Raw genomic sequence first — 17,725 nt, 5'->3', positions numbered from 1 at the left:
GGAATTGAATCATTCATGTACTGTGCCATCGTGAGCATACACTTTCCAGAGATGGGCAACTCTTACAGTTTGAGGCTTTTCTCTTGGAGGTGCTCGAGGGCTGGTCCTACAATACACAATGAGAGCTAGCTGCTTCTTATTGCCTGAATGTGTATCAACCCATTCAGCTGATAATCCATTAGTGGTATGGCTATATTATATCAAGTTGCAGCCTTTTGTCTGTATTACTAAATTGACATTTGCATTTGGACTAATGCATGAAAGAAGGCTCAACAAAAGGGACAACAACAGATATTTGTATTTAATTTCATTTGGATTTTGTATTTGCATTTAGGTACAATTTTGATGGAACATAGGCCGTGATTCAGAGCCGGACGCTCTGACAGAGTGCTCGCCCTGAATCAGGGCGTCTTTTTTTTTTTTTAATGGAGCGGCCCCCTGGCCGCTCGCATTGCTGTGGCTTGCCACCCACAGCTAATGCGAGCGGCCAGGATGATGGTCGCGATGGTCAAGACCATCGCGACCATCGGGCTTGCGACGAGACCATTGTGGTAGGGTCTCGTGGCCGCAAGCCCCAGAGAACTGTCGGCTCAAACAGAGCCGAAAGCTCTCCCATCACTTGTGATGTCAGTGGGGCCGCCCCCAAACGGTAGGCGTTCCCATGGGAACGCCTCCGTCTGGGCAGCCACCCCCCCAACCCTCACTCAACATCGACAGCATGCCCCCTTTGGTGCGAGACCCGGATTGCCCGTCGCTATCCGGGTCTCGCGCATGCGCACGACGGAGCCGGCTCCGTCGTGCGCATGCACTCTGGGCCACCATCGACCCGGTTGCGAGCGCTCAGCCCTTGCGACCGTGTCTGAATCAGGCCCATAGAACATCCTTTTTTTCAAAATATTTTTATTGAGGCAAAATATACAAGTAAAAACAGTAGTCAATTTATTTATAGAGAACAGTAGATTATAATGACAAACACTGATACATGAATGTACAAGCCAGTTAGATTGTCTACATGTGATTTTCCTGATAGCACAACAATATAAAATACAACACAAAACAATTTTCTATCTTGTGAATATTAAATTTTTTTTATATTATTATATTGTGTACAAAATAGGGTAAATCAACATTAGCAATAACCGCTAACTCTGCCAAGCTACATCTCTATTCCATCTCTATACGTTTTTAAGTGTAAGTGGACATGCTTGTTACATCCGATGTGCAAATGCTTCTTTTCTTGAGCTGGATCTTATTGAAATGTATCTAACTCAACATAAGTAGGTAAACATGCTTGTTTTAAATAAGTCTTTTCCCTACATATAATCGGGCTAATTATGAAGTAGAAAATTTTTGCCCCAATAAGTACGATTTCTTATTGGCAACACGGCAATAAGAAATTATATTCAGGGTAATTTCCGATAAGAGAGAATAGACATATAAAGTTTATAAACCCACTACAGTAGTGTTTATTTAGGATAGTTTGTGTCAATTACGCAGTCATAACAACTGCAGCATTCAGTGAGTGTCTCTTTGAATTCTGCATGAACATACACGACTGGCTCTGATATGGTTCTGATATGGAGTGCATGCCTGTTATTACAGTGTATTTGTTAGAGTGACAGTCACACCAGGATAAGTCCATATAGCTTGTGGACTCCCGGTCTTATTTAAAACTGGAGGTTCTCTTACACTGGTGGAATTCTAAACTTGATGAATACCAGATTCAATGCCTGATAAGCATAGGGGCCACTTCATCAACACTAAAATAACGTTTTTAAGGACATTTTCCTTAAATAACGTTATTTTGGTATTCATGAACAGACTTAGCAAGGAGATATCTGTGATATCTCCTGTGTTAAGTTCCCCTGCGTTAATTTCCACACTCCCCATACATTAGTACATTAGTATGGGGATGTGGAAATTGTGGTATTCATCAAATTCCGAAAATTATCAATTTTCGGAATTTGATGCAGTTACTATTCCACTGTGAGGTGGCGAATAGCAGGTGAAACTTACCTGTATCCGCGTGTGCAGGTCCCCCGACGAGTCCCTCCGGCGCTCTGCTCCGTCCTCAGGCTCATGCGCAGCACTGTTTCCAGATGCGATAAGTTAGTGTAGGCAGGGAAAAGTATCTATTTCCCGAAAAGCTGTCATCGCAAAAATGACAGCTTTTCGGAATAGATACTTATGGAGAGGTGGAATGATGAATACCACCTATAATTAGAGTTCTAAAGCTAATTATCTCCATTTAATTTTTACGTTTAATGAATAGGTCCCATAGTCTGATATATTTATCAAGTTGCAACCCACACTACTTATAAAGAACTTCATTATTATACTGTATCACAGATATATGAAAGATATTCAAACTTGGTGCTATAGCATTAAGCTACATCTGAGAAGCGTATGGAATTGAATACTTATAACAAACTGAACTGTTATATGGCAGCACTTATAAATGGAATATATTTAAATCTGGTGCAATAGCATTAATCTACATCTACTATATGTAATCACAGTAGTTCACTGGTGATACACAGGGGCGCCGAGATGGGGTGGGGAGTGGGTACTATTTACCTGGGCTTGTCAGGGTCAGCAGCCTCTCTCTCCTGCCCTGTACACGCTGATCTGAGAAGGGTTCAGGGAGGCTGCTGCTGAGCATCAACAGTCTCCTCTGCCTGCATGATGTGTGGGGGGAGCGATTGCACTGATCACTCCGCCCCTGTCAGCGTGGCTTTTTCATAATTTTTGTAGAGGGTGTTGCCATGTCTCCACGATTAAATTACACCCCCTACAGTACTCGGGCCTGTTCCCACTCTCTGTGGCCCTGGTGATACAAACCATCCATGAAGTACTGCATATAAGTCATACAAGTGCATGTCAGTGCCATCATAATGTTTAGCTGTATACAATAGTGTTAGTTTACTGTAAGCCCAACTTAACTTTAGCATTTACTATTGCCTCAGTCAAGCTACATATCCTGGCACAATCAAGGAGCATATACTGCTGTTTTCCTCTGGTGTCAACCTGGGACATCAACACTGTTTTCTCGTGTAAAACGCATATGCCACCCTTTGCAGATCTGGATGTATCTTGAGATGTATCTGCAGGCTGTGCAAGATGCGCCCTTTTCATTGCATTGTTGTGTCTGCATTTTTGGCACCGAATGCGTCCAACTCTACATAAGCCACTAAGTACATTTCAGATTTTTTTTTTATTTTTTTACAAAAATAATATAAATTTAATGTAGAAATGTTGGAAATAACCAATTAATCTCTTCATGGCAAGAGAGTAGAGCACAGTGTAGAGTCTCTGAAAATGCAGTATAAAATCTATATTATTATTAATTACTAATGACCTTGTGCTCTTTGAATAGGGATTAGATGGTGGCAAAGGACATAAGGGTGAGCCTGGAACATCGTGGACCTTGCCTGGACTAAGAGGTAAAGATGTAAGTAGAAATGGTAGAGTCCTTGCAGTACAGCCATTTTATGTGTGCCATTGAAACGCCCAGATCATATACAAAGCTATTACATTGGAAATATCACTATGTTCTAGTGAGGTTACTGCATTTCTAACAGGTACAATGCGGTAACCCCTAGTAACAAATCAAAAACATGCTTTTATAAATCAACTTTACACAAGCCTGATCTGGGTAATAGTTGCTATTGGTTACTGTACTATGAAAGCTTCCTTTTATACTGCTTTTATACTGGTAAAGACCTCCAAATGTCTGAAGAACCAATACTGCTTATTTCTATGCACAAGTGCATAGAATTTTATTTATGTCTGATATTGAGGATGAGAATGAGAACACTTATGTGTCTCCCATGTGTGCATAAAGATTTTTAATACATTGCATTATATACACTGGGAAACTAGAACGTGCAAATTCATCCCAATGCTCAATTTCCTACTTTCCTGGAATCTCCAGGAGACAAATTTAGGTGGGGTAAGGACTTGAATCATGGCACAACGTTGCAGGTGTCAGGGCCACAATGATGTGACTGAATACTGGAATGTGGGTGTGCACCTCTGTTTATGCTAATTAACAAACGTGCATCTGCTCAAGTAGAAACACTTTGTTAATTTTGCATTTACATAAATCACTTTAATTGAGTAACAAATGCTAAAATCCTCCTAAGTACTGAAACACATTTGTATGTTTAAGCTGTTTCCGTGACCATTTTAAAACTACATATGTACTTGGCTTATCAGAATATCAATGTTGTGTACAGTATGTCAGGGTTCCTTGAAGTTATCCCAGTAGTTAAGCTAAACAATAGACATACTGTACATGTATGTATACTGCCTTCACTAGTTGTTGAAGGTGGTTTTATGATCACTATCTAAAGTGTAGCGGTTTGGAATCTGATTAGGTGAATTTTAGACATAATATTTTTCTCTTCTTTAGGGTGAAGCAGGTTTAAAAGGTGATCCCGGTATTAAGGTAATATAGCTTCATTACTGTATAGTACTCATTTATAAATAGGGATGATAGGATCAATTATATTTGGCAACACCTATGCATATGTGCACAGTTATCATGTTTGCCTGGGGATGGGTACGGGATGTCGGCGCTCAGGATCCCTGCGGTCAGAATTCCGACACAGGCATCCTGACAGGGTAGAACTGTCGATAGGTATTCTAACCCTCCCCCTCTCCCTACCCTAACCCTCCCTCCCTGGTGCCTGACCCTAACCTCTCCTTCCCCGCACCCTAGCCTTCCCCCTTAGTGCCTAACCCTAACCCTCCCCCTCCCCCTATTTCCTAATTCTAACCCCTAACGCTAACCCTCCCCCCAAGCCCGCTACTTGCCTTCGGTCGGGATGCCGGCGCCGGGATTCTGACAAGTGTCGGGATTCCCAGCCGGCATTCTGAACGCCAGAATCCTCGTGGTCGGGATATTGACCGCATCCCGTTTGCCTGTATATGATGTCAGTGAACTTATCTATGTGTGTCTACTACTGTACCTCAGTGAGTCCACAGTATCGTCTGTTGCCACCAGGGCCAGATTAACGATGGGGCAAATGGAGCTACAGCTTTAGTCCTCTACATATACATAGGCCCATTGTCATGACAGCATGGTAATGACCAGCCACCAACTGGCCACACAGTTGGCCATAAATCAAGAGCATTACAATTGGGTGTACGTGCCCATATGGCACTGTTCACACCCACACAGCACTGGTTACACCTCCTCTGCTTCTTATGACAGGTCCTTGATCATTTTCAGCCCAGGCCAATATGGGCCTTAATCTGGCCCTGGTTGTGACTAAAGACTGCACCACTAGTGACTATGGGCCTGATTCAGAGATGGACGCTATTGCAATTCGCACGCAGACTGAGTGATTGTTTGCCATTGCGTATGCATCTCAGTGCGCGTGCACAAAGGCAGCTGTGCGATCCCGCAGACCACGGAGGCCCTTTGCAGATTGATTGACCGGAAGTGACCATTTCAGGGTGTTGACGGGGGGTGGTTAAGGAAACACAGGCCTGGGTGTTTGAATGCCGTTTTATGGGCGTGCATAAATTAGCCACTGTAAGTGCATACGCAGCCCTGCATGGCAGAACAGCTCCCTAGGCTATGGCAGGCCAAACCTGCTGCAGGGGTATAATGGCCACCAATGTCCTTCGATGTTACCGATATTTATGCGTGCATGCGATCGCACATGCAAGTACGAAGGCAGCAGTGGGCATCTTTATGCTCGGGTGATCTTTGCTAGCAGCATATTTTCACAGCTGCGAACGTGGGAATGCACGGCTGCGTATGCATTAGCGTCCACCTCTGAATCAGGCCCTATGTGTATAACTGAAGTAATAAGCTGCGCACTCACACTGCTATAGACCAGAGGTTCCCAAACGTGGTCCTCAAGTCTCCCAACAGTTCAGGTTTTAGAGAGATCCATGGTTGAGCACAGGAGACTTAATTACTGCCTCAGTCAATTTGATTTAACCACATGTGCTCAACCATGGCTATCTCTAAAACCTGAACTGTTGGGGAGCCTTGAGGACCGCGTTTGGGAACCTCTGCTATAGGCAATTCACAAACTCACGAAACGATCCCGTTAGATACTTAAGTTCAATAAGCAATTACAATAACTAAAAGGGAAGTGACTGAACATTACTGAGGTCTTCCTCGGTTCATAGTCAAAGATCTCACACCTGCAGTAAATGCGGTCAGTGTCTTCAGAGGTGTCCATAACCCAGTCCTCTCCTGGGAAAGGTGTTTGTGTATCAGGTACTAGTTGCAAGTTGCATGAAGATGAGATCATAGTACAAACATTCAAGCAATACTCAAGTACAAACATTAAAGTAACATTTAAAAACATGTCACTGACACTTTAGTGAATGACATCATATAATCCCTTCTTTTCTGTGTTTTTGTAAGAAATATTAAAGGCTGTGTCCAGGACATTTCTCTTTATTTCCATTCAACATATTTTCTTATAATGCTTATTTTTTAATTAATCAGATACTGGTTCCCAGAAAAATAGGAACCAGTATCTGATAATAACATATATGTTCCTATAATGCTTACATGATTTAGAAATTATATAAATTGATAGATTAAGTTTTAGAGTCTAAACAAATTTCAGATCACTTGGGTGTTTTTTCATTAAAACATTTTAGGAGCAATGCCTTCCTTTATTTGTAGTTGTAGGTAGCCCTATGTTCTTCCTTTCCCTGCTTAGCAGTGTAATTTATTAACAGTTTCTTATTTATTAACAGTTTCTTATATAGCGCAGCATATTCCGTTGCGCTTTACAATTGGAAACATTGATAGAACAAAACAGGGTAATAACTGACAGACATAGAGGTAAGATAATGCTGTTCTTGGGGTACAGAGATTGAACTGCTGAGTTCCACTGCAGCCTGCTGTACTTAATATTATTGGGATTATATTATGGGTATATAGAGGTACCTAATTGGTAGTGCCGATAGCAAGTACCGCAGGAAGTGATGCATTCAGAAAACAAAACTACTGTCATTAGCAAAGGTATGAAACCCCCCAACTGCATGATGACGTTATAATCATAATGCAGTCAGAGAACAGGACAGCAGAAGGTACATGGCAGAAGAGGTTGTCCAAGGTTTGGATGTGAGTGGTCGGCTTATATGATAACCTCTTTAGCCAGAAATACGGGAGATGTAACAAGCCTTCTAAAGAGTAGAGAAGTTGCCCATAGCAACCAATCAGCTTCAAGGTAGCATATATCAAGTACAGTACAGTCTATAAAATGATAGGTAGAAGCTGATTGGTTGCTATGGGCAACGTCTCCACTTGTCCACGTTTCCACTCTGTAAAAGGCTTGATTCACCTAGCACCTTATTCATGTTATGACACACAGTAGTGCCTTTTACACAATGCCCACATTTGGGCCCCTAATACATATAATGCCCACAGTAGTAGTGTCCCTTATACAATGCCCACAGCAGTAATGCCCCTTACACATAAATCCCACATTAGTGGTGCCCCTTATGCAGTACCCACAGTAGTTGTGCCCCTTTTGCAGTGCCCCTTATACAAAGCCCACAGTAGTGGTGCCCCTTATGCAGTGCCCCCAGGAGTGGTGCCCCTTAGGCAGTGCCCCCTATGCAAAGCCCCATTAGTAGTGCCCCCAGTAGTAGTGCCCCCAGTGGTAATGTCCCCATTAGTAGTTTCCCCAGTGGTAATGCCCCCATTAGTAGTGCCACTTACACAAAAAAAACACACAATACTTACCTTAAGTACTGCTCCTGCGTCCGCTGCAATCCAGTCCGACTGCTCCTCGGAACAATAGGAGAGACGTCAAGACTTCTCTCCCTTCAACCACTCCGGGAGCCGGAAGGCGGAGCTCAGGAGTGAGCTCCAGCCTCCGGCTGCCGCTGTAGGGAAGGAGCCAGGCGCCCGACTGGCCGGGTAAAGTGGGCTGGAGTTCCGACTCAAAATAGAACTGACAGAACAAAGTTCTGCCCCATTCCGGCCCACTTTAACCCTTGCTTACCGGCCAGTGTCAGTAATCCAACCTAGTCGGGATGCCAGCATTGAGATTCTCATTACCGGGATCCTGAGCACCGACATCCCGTACCGAATTCGTTTTAATGTGCTATACCTTTTTATTTTTCATTATTAGACAATTCTGTTAATAATAGAGTTAATGATTACTGCTGAGATTCATCTCATTCATTAAATTTAGCGTAAGTACAGTAAGAAGTACTAAATCCTTACTAATACCTTACTTATTACACATTAAGTGCTTAAGATATACTGTAAATACACTGTAAGACAAACATTGCTTAATATGTTACCATAAAAGGGTACACAATTCTTCCTATTCATTCCTATCTGATTATAAGATGAATTGAATGTTTTAATCTGTTTTGTGGTTGAAAAATAAGCATATGTAAAAGCTATTTCTATCATATCTACTTATGAGTTAGAGATTTCATGCATAAGTTTATGCTCTCCGTCTCCAGTCCCTATTCACTACAAAATGTTCTTTTTTTATATATTTTATTTTGTTGCAAAATTGTAGAAATGCTCTGCCAGCCAGTGAGGCAGAGAAGGGGATCATCTTATGTCTTGTGCTTAATGTTCTTCAGGGCAGAAACATGGATGACACTTTTGCAAAACATTTTTTATTGATTTGAGCATAGGACATAACAGACATATCTTTAGAATAGCACATATTCTCTTTCTAAGTGTCTCAGCAAGATATGTACTTACTGGATGACTATATGTGAATATCTTATTTCATATTTAGGGAGATACCGGAATGAAAGGGGAACCAGGCGAAAAAGGATCACGGGTAACTTTTCTTTTTCTCTGTTTGCATGGTTAGTACTGTATAACTAGCTGACACCATAGAAATGTTGTGGGGGTGTGCTGTGATACATAACTACTGGGATGCCTCAATATGCCCTTCTAATTATGCACGAGGGTTGGAGCATGCACCATGGAGCCCCATTTGGTGCTTTCTTGACCATAACAATTAATACCACAAAATTCATCACAAATTCAACCACAATGTTGTATCACTGTTTTGCTAACATCAATCCATTCACAAACCCCCTTCCGTCATTTTAAATTGGTGAACAAATTGATTGAGAGTTATGGGAAAAAAGCTGCATGGCTGTCAGAGCTCTGGCTAGTTGGAGCACCGTCATAGTAACATTTTACAGTAGGTGGTCATGCAGTTTTAAAGGCACACTAAGTGGTATATTTACTAAAGTGCGGGTTTTTAGAAGTGGAGATGTTGCCCAGAAGCAATCAGATTCTACTTAACATCTAGCACCTTTTATAAGATAATAGCTAGAATCTGATTGGTTGCTATGGGTAACATCTCCACTTCTAAAAACCCACACTTTAGTAAATATACCCCTAAAAGTTCAATTATACCCATTTGAGGGTATTAATTTTGTGCGCTGAATCGCTATGCAACCTATCAATTTGCTAGGAACCTGTGACATCACTGAGGTACTGCCTTACTAATATTTTAAAGACTTGACTTATATTCTTGGGTTACTTTCTTTTTTAGAAACATTTGGAAAGAAAGCAGTACTTAGGAATTTAGGTTGAAAGATGTTCTGCACATCCAAAGGAGGGATAGTTGGGAGGTGTGCAGGCTTGTTTATCTTGTGTCTCTAAATTCTCCCCCAGGGCCATACAGGGCTTTCCGGCCGCGTTGGTGATGTTGGACAAAAAGGAGATATGGGATTACATGGAAGAGATGTAAGTGTGTGTGTATGTATGTATGTATATATATATATATATATATATATATATATATATGTATTCTGCATTTTACCCAAAAAGACGCAAATCCTTGAAAAACAAACATTATCTTCTATTTCTAATTGTAATTCTTGCCATTTCAATAGGGCATTGATGGAAAAAAAGGGAATAGAGGAGAACAAGTAAGTCATGAGTCCAAGTTACACGTACACTCTCAGAAATAAACTACTGAGAAATAAAATAACAAACGTACAGCAGTTTTCATTATACGGATTGACTGTCCTGCATAAAACCATTTACAAAATGAATGAATGTAAATATGAGAATGCTGAGTCTAATGTATTCCAGATATGTATGTACACCTATGACCAGACAGGGGGAACAGGGGTATGATAGGTCTTTCTCAGGCTGGCAAAGTTCAGTAAGAGTGCGTTCCGTAATGTAGATCAGCACATAATCATATTCTGTACATATGTACCTAGTATAGGGCAGGTCAAATACACAAAATGTGCTTCCATGTTGATTTTGAAATGATTAATTGTACTGCTTCACCATCTCTGGATCAGGCCCGGCGACAGGGGGGGGACTAGGGGCACAGCCATACCGGGCCCCAAGATTCTAGGGCCCCCAGAAGGACCCACCGACAACCTTTGCTGTAACTGCTGCTGCAGTGATGCAGGGTCCATCACAGGTTGATTGGCAGAACATCCAGAGGTGTAGCCTGTGCACCGGGGCCTGCGGTACTGAGGGTGCCCGCAGCAGCATTTACAGCAGTACTAATAATGAGTCAGACTGACTCATTACAGTACATGCCGTGGGCTGTAACAAATGAGAAGGCGGTCCGACTCCCTTTCCACCCCACCCCACAAGTCTCCTCCCCTCTTTGCTCCTCCCCTCCTCTTACCTTCTCCTCTCTCTGACACTGCAGTTGCTGGGGGAATGACGTCACACTCTAGTGATCGTCCCCGGCGCACATGTTCCCAGACCACCTACAGTCAGCCATGTGGGTCTTTGCCATCACCGCTACTCATTACACCACAGTGTCGGCCAGGGGAAGATACCAGCTGCATATAGCGTCTCTGCAGAAGAATGAGGTGAAAGGTCAGTTCCTCACAGTATACTCATGATATCTCTCTCTCTCTTTCCCCCTCTCCGCCCCCCCTACTCTTCACCCACTGCCTCACCCCAATACCTGATAGGGACTCGGGGATGGGGGGGGGGGGGGGTCTTAAAAAAAAAGAGTGTACAGGGTCCTGTGATTTCTGTTGCCGGCCCTGCTCTGGATTCATCAGTTATGTAGTTGTAAAGCTGCACTACTTAATATTATTAAATATAAGCTGTTCCTTCCTTTACATAGCGCCGCTATGGCTGCTCTAAGCAGCTGAGTATGGGGCTGTGTGATGCTGCAAGGAAGGTGTGGCTAACTGGAGAATTAGTGATCACAGAATTTGCAGCTTTATGGCTGGTTCTCCTGCTCACACCCTTCCACTGTAACCATTATAAAGTGCTTAAATGGTTTCCTGTTTTGGTGATTTATAGTGTGTGTTATGATACCTGATAAACACCCACACTGTCAAAACCTAAACAAAGTGCCCTTCCCCAATAACAACCCCTTTTCCCGCAACACACATTTGTTCGTAGGTACTCGGCTGCTGCCTGGACTGCGCACTTAAAGTAATAACAGTGCAGGAAGCACAGGTATCAAAATATAGACAAAAGAATGTGACACTCTAAGAACTCATATAGGGAACTACACCTACATTCTCAGGAGGTCTCCCATCCAGGAATAAATCTCTTTAGCCAATCCCAGAACAATTATTTCAGGCAAAATGATGGGAATCTCTGGAACAACCTCAGAATGAGTATGCAAAAGCTTCTGTACAGCACATCAGCCTTCTAATTCTTACAACCTGGCCAAAATGAAATGGTAAAATTAAATCTGGAAAAAGAAAGTGCCCACCTGGCCTGTCTGGAATTCAAATTATTGGCATCCTGAATATAAAGCAAATTTTTATGATCGGTATAAATATCAATCTTATATTTTGCTCCTTCCAACCAATGCCTCCACACCTCCAGAGCCCATTTTATGGCCAAGAGCTCACGATTACCAACATCAAAATTGAGCTCTGGTCCAGAAAATTCCTAGCGAAAAAGGCACATGGATGCAACTTCTTGTTCTCATCCCTGTCCTGAGACAACACTGCTCTGGCCCCCACCTCAGAGGCATCAACCTCCACAGTAAAGGGAGCATCTAAATTGGGATTAATTTACACTGGAGCAGTCATGAAAGCCTTCTTTAAAGAAATAACAGCTAACTCTGACTCAGAATCCCAATCGGAAGGATCAGCCCCCTTTTTAGTCTAATTCCTGAGAGGAGCCACCATTACAGAAAACCCCTTAATGAATCTCCTATAATAATTGGCAAATCCTAAAAATCTTTGAATTTAATATTAAGGGGTTTGGCCCAATTATCAATTATTAAAGGGTTTGGCCCAATTATCAATGGCCCAGATTTTAACAGGATCCATAGAAAAACCTTGCCCCGAAATAACATACCCCAGAAATGATACCTGCAACTGTTCAAATTCACATTTTTAAATTTTAGCATAAAGGCTGTTATCCTCAAGTTTCCGGAAATAGGTCATTATGTCATCTAGGTAAATCACCACAAATCTGCCTAAAAAATCCTAAAATATATCAATTATAAAATCCTGAAACACAGCAGGTGCATTAGTAATCCCAAATGGCATGACTATTAGACCCCCAAAGGTGCCCTGGATGGTCTAATAGAACCCTTCTCCAAGTTTTCCTTTACAAAGCCATTCTTTCAGGAACTGTTAACCGCCCCTTGGGTAATCAACTACAAGGAATAAGTTAAATACTGCAATCATGGGGGCGATGTGGGGGTAAAACCTCAGCAGCCTTTTTATTGAACACATCCTCAAAATCATGATAAGTACTGGGCAACCCAGCCAGATTGGAGGAGACAACTCTAACCAGGAGAGCAATACAGCACTTTCTGCATTTCTCACTCCATTCAGTAATCTGACCAATCTTCCAATCAATAACCGGGTCATGCTGACGTAACCAGGGAGACCCCAAAACCACAAGAGACTCAATAACCAAAAAACTAATGGATTCCCTATGTAAACCCCCCAGAAACATTTCTAATGGGACGGTAACAAAAGAAACAGTTTTACCAGACAAAAACTGCCCATCCAATCCCATTACAGAAAGATGAACTTGATGTCTGAACCTCTTACTGATCAATAAAATTACCTGCAGCCACACAGTCAATCAAAGCACTCAGAGCAACAGCCTCCTTGTCAGGGGACAGAAGTGTGATGGTAAAATGCAGGGAGTTAGTGGCTTGATTCTTCATGGCACCTAGGGGGCACTCCCCTTCACAACCTAGGCTCTGAAGTTTTCTGCCTTTTGTGGACATTTCCCAATCCAATGATCTTTACTGCCACAATAAAGGCATAACCCACCAACCTTCCTCCTATCTTTTTCTTTGACAGGAATATGGGTAACCACCAGTTTCAAAGGGCTCATCTTGCTCAGTCTTTACATTGTTAGAATCACCTTATTCAAAACTTCTCTCTGATCTACGTTCTCTGAAATGTCTATCAATTTTAATAGTGAGTTTAATAAGAGAGTCTAAGGATGCCTCCTGTGGATAATGAAGAAGAGCATACTTGATAGTCTCAGTTAAACCCCAATGAAATTGACTTTGTAAAGCGACGTTGTTCCAAGTGGAATCAATGGCCCACCTACAAAATTTGGTAACGTAATTCTCAAGTGACCCAGAACCCTGCCTCAATGACCACAGCTGCCATTCCGCTGAAGCGACCCTATCAGGGTCGTAATATAGAATGCCTAAAGCACTAAAAAAACTTCTCTACAGAGGATATTTCCTCACAACCTGATTTAAGGCCAAAGGCACAGGTTTGAGGACCCCCCTGCAATAGTGAAATAATTATACCAACTTTCTGAGTCTCAGAACCTGAAGAAACAGGTCTTAATTGAAGTATAATTTGCAACTATCCTTAAAGTTGTTAAATAAACTGCGATCCCCAGAAAACCGATCTGGCAACTTCATTTTAGGCTCAGGAGATAAAGTCTCAGATGCTCTAGAAACAACTTGTTCCTGAACTGCAACCTTCTTAGTCAATTCCTGCATTAATGAGTCAATGACTGCACCTGACTCATTAACTCTTGTGCTACATTCATCTGCTGGCGTTCCATAATGCCAGTTCCTATAATATTGGTGGGCTGTAGTGTTATGATACATGATGAACTCCTGCACTGTCAAAGCCTAAACAAAGTGACCTTCATCAATAACAACCCCCTTTCCCAGAATACACACATGTGCATAGGTACTCAGCTGCCACCTAGACGTCGCACTTAAATTAATAACAGTGCAGGAAACACAGGTATCAAAATATAGACAAATTAATTTGACACTCTTAGAACTCATATAGGGAACTACACCTAGATTCTCAGGAGGATTCCCTTCCAGGAACAAACCCAAGCCCTTAATGCTTAGCTTCCAAAAATAGACAGAAGTCTGCTTAAAGCTAATTGATGTAGTAATACAATTAGCACTCCTAATCAGTGATTACCAGAATACTATCCTGCAGTTAACATCACTGCAAGCTAGTAACAAACAAGGGTTTAATTTAGCTTCTTATAATTAAGCAACTAACAAAAGGGTATGCAGTTATAGTTTCACTACATTAATAATATATACATTTTTGAGCAATAATAATCCCAGAATGATAATTCAATAAACATGAGAGTAATTGCAAAACTCAGTAATTTCTTTAGATATACAGCAAACTGCAGGATAAGACATTTCAAAACACATGGACTATCCAGAGTAGTATATTAGCCAGGTGTACATTTGCTAGCAATAATATGTAATAGAATGTATCCAGGATACTTATCAGATGAAGAAATCAACAATCCTTCCTAGGCAGCTTGCAAACAGCTAGAATCAGGGACCAGGCAAGACACGGAATCCTGTGGGAGACTCAGCCAGAACAGAACAACCCACACAGGCCCAAGAGCCAGCACCTGATTAAAACTACTGGCAAACCAATCACAGTCAACACCCAGGCTGACACCAGGCCAACGCCCAGGCTGACATCATAACAGGTGAACAAGTTAGCAACCATTCCAATGATCCAGTCCAGAATCGACCAGCCGAGTACAGATATAACAGTGTGCATATGGTGATCAAGGTAATTAGTGTCTCTCATTAATATCATAATATTATAAACATATTCTAGATTGTTTTAGGTATAAGTTACGAATGTTTGTTTTACATAAAAGGAAAGGTTTTAGAAAGTCACTTCCATGTACAAATTGTGATATACATGGTCATGGGTCTTAGTGGAATGTAAGATTGGTGTTCAATCTTACATTCCACTGCTGTATGTACTATTTGTTTCCCTGATGCTTACTATGCAAAATGCGCTATTATTTAGTTTTCAGCATAGTGTACTTCTTTGCTGTGCATTTGTTAAGGAGTTGCTCTATTACTCTTTACAGGGACCACCAGGACCACCTGGAAGCACAGTAAGTACTTAGTATTTCTTAGAAAACATTGAAAAGTTGTTGAAAATGTCAATTGTTGTTGGACAACATATTTATTTTCTTTACAGGTTACCACAATAGATAAAAGTCTACTTGTCAAAGGAGAAAAGGCAAGGTTCTTAACTTATTTTATTTGTGATGTGATTCATACTCATTTTGGTGACTGGATAAATGCTTAGGTGTATATTTACTAAAGGACGATATTAACCAAGTTTGATTAATTTTAAATTGAGCTAAATCAATTTTGTATTTCTGGGTTTAAATCACACATTTACTAACACTTAGAAAAACAAATAAAAATTGTCTGTTAATAAAAATGTGATTTAGCCCAAGAAACACAACATTGATTTAACTAGATCAGTTTAAAATCGTTCAACATCGATTCAAATCGGCCTTTAGTAAATAGACTCTCACACTGCATTATTTCTGCTGTTTAGGGAGATCCAGGAGAAATAGGTGATCCGGGAGAATCTGGATTAAAGGGAGAGAGAGGAGACTCTGGTCTACCAGGACCAAAAGTAAGCAGCAAATTTCATGTATTCACCATACTAATTCATGAAAACTTTCTTGTTACCTCCATTATATAGTCCTAACAAAGGGTGTAGTATATTAGATCTACAAGAAAAACGTTGACAATGTCTAAATAGACACCAGATGTTAGACACACAATAGGTCGACAGGGACAAAAGGTTGACGGACAAAAGTTTGACATGCAAAAGGTCAACATGAAAGAAGGTCACCAGATACAAATGGTCGACATGGTGAAAAGGTCGACATGAAAATGGTTGACACAGAAATGGTCGATACATGCTTTTTTTGTTTTCTAACCCCAAACTTCACCCTAATCCTCCTCTTGGTACCTAACCCTAACCCTCCCTCCTGGTGCCTAACCATAACCGTCGGGGTATGTGCCTGACCCTAACCATCCCTTCTAGTGCCTAACCAGAACTCTCCAGTAAGTGCCTAACCCTCCCTCTTGGTGCCTAACCGTAACCGTCGGGGGACGTGCCTAACCCTAACCCTCTGGTAAGTGCCTGACCCTAACAAAAAAAATAAGTGTAGACCATTTGTGTATAGCCCTTTCGGGGTATATTTACTAAAGTGAGAGTTTTTAGAAGTGAGTTTTAAAAGTGATGTTGCCCATAGCAACCAATCAGATTCTACTTAACATTTAACTAGCACCTTCTAGAAGATAATTGCTAGAACCTGATTGGTTGCTATGGGCAACATCACTTTTAAAACTCACTTCTAAAAACTCTCACTTTAGTAAATTTACCCCTTAGTGTGTTGGCCTTTTGACCCCGTCAACCATTTGTACCTGTGGACCTTTTTCCATGTCGACATTTAGTGGGTCGACGTTTTGTCCCCATCAACTTTGTCCCTGTCGACCTATTGTCTGTCTAACATCTGGTGTCTATCTAGACATTGTCGACCTTTTTCATGTAGATCTATAGTCCAGCATCCCTAACAAACAGCATTGCGTAGTCAGCTACAGAGGACATTTTTACTTTAAGCCTTCCCAAAGACCTTCTGAACGGGATACGTTGAATATGCCGGCAGACAGTAACCCAGGCGTTGAAATACCGACACCGGAATCCTGACGCCTGGCATGCCGATGACGATATCCTGAAGAGGATCAGGATACAGTCATTGGCATCCTGACCTCACCATCCCGAAGGTAAGAAAACGGGTAAGTATGATATTTAGCCCGGGGATGGGGGGGTTAGGTTTAGGCACCCTTGGGGGGGAGATTAGGGTTAGGCTACAGTCAGGGTTGGACTGGCCCACAGGGGTACAGGGGAAATCCCCGGTGTGCCCCACTGTCTGTCGGCCCACCACCATCCTTAAGGCTCAGGTTCCAGACCTGAAATTATAGATTGTTACTCTACTAGATGGTCAGTTACCTGCCGGAGCAGGACCACTGATCAGCATTGGGGCCTGGGGCCTGATTCAGACCCGCTTGCGAGTCCTGAGCACTTGCAAGCGGGTTGATGTTAGGCCAGTGCGCATGCACACGACGGACCCGGCTCTGTCGTGCGCATGCGCAGACCCGTATAGCGACGGGCAAGCCGTCGCTATGGGTCTCGCTACAAAGGGGCCGTGCTGTCGATGGTGAGTGACAACACGCCCCCTTTGGTGGGCGTGCTGGGGGCGTGGCTGCCCAGACGGAGGCGTTCCCATGGGAACGCCTACTCTCTGGGGCCGGTCCCACTGACATCACAAGTGATGTCAGTGGGATTGCTTTTGGCTCTGATAGAGCTGAAAGCACTCCAGGGCTTGCGGCAGATGAGACCCTACCACAAGGGTCTCGTCGCAAGCCCGATGGCCGCGATGGTCTTGACCATCGCGACCATCTTTTTGTCTTCTCTCTGGCCATTATGCTGACCGAGCAGCTGATTCAGGTTT

At 42.3% G+C, this 17,725-nt stretch overlaps 1 protein-coding gene across 3 annotated transcripts in view; it reads left to right on the top strand.

Annotated features, from left to right (window-relative positions):
• The window catches only part of LOC148529144 (uncharacterized), a 486,130-nt gene that overhangs the window by 200,522 nt on the left and 267,883 nt on the right, over nt 1-17,725 (top strand). For all 3 annotated transcript variants that reach the window (XM_088468693.1, XM_088468692.1, XM_088468691.1), the window contains exons 49-56: nt 3,377-3,451; nt 4,415-4,450; nt 8,748-8,792; nt 9,644-9,715; nt 9,865-9,900; nt 15,275-15,301; nt 15,388-15,429; nt 15,757-15,837. In XM_088468693.1, the coding sequence (XP_088324819.1) occupies nt 3,377-3,451; nt 4,415-4,450; nt 8,748-8,792; nt 9,644-9,715; nt 9,865-9,900; nt 15,275-15,301; nt 15,388-15,429; nt 15,757-15,837 (414 nt within the window). The remainder of the gene's footprint in view (nt 1-3,376; nt 3,452-4,414; nt 4,451-8,747; nt 8,793-9,643; nt 9,716-9,864; nt 9,901-15,274; nt 15,302-15,387; nt 15,430-15,756; nt 15,838-17,725) is intronic.

The sequence above is a fragment of the Taudactylus pleione genome, unplaced genomic scaffold, assembly GCF_031769625.1.
Source record: "Taudactylus pleione unplaced genomic scaffold, aTauple2 ptg000086l, whole genome shotgun sequence".
Classification (NCBI taxonomy): Eukaryota; Metazoa; Chordata; class Amphibia; order Anura; family Myobatrachidae; genus Taudactylus; species Taudactylus pleione.
The sequence above is the reverse complement of the archived record's forward strand: the minus strand, read 5'-3'. Positions and strand labels throughout refer to the sequence as shown.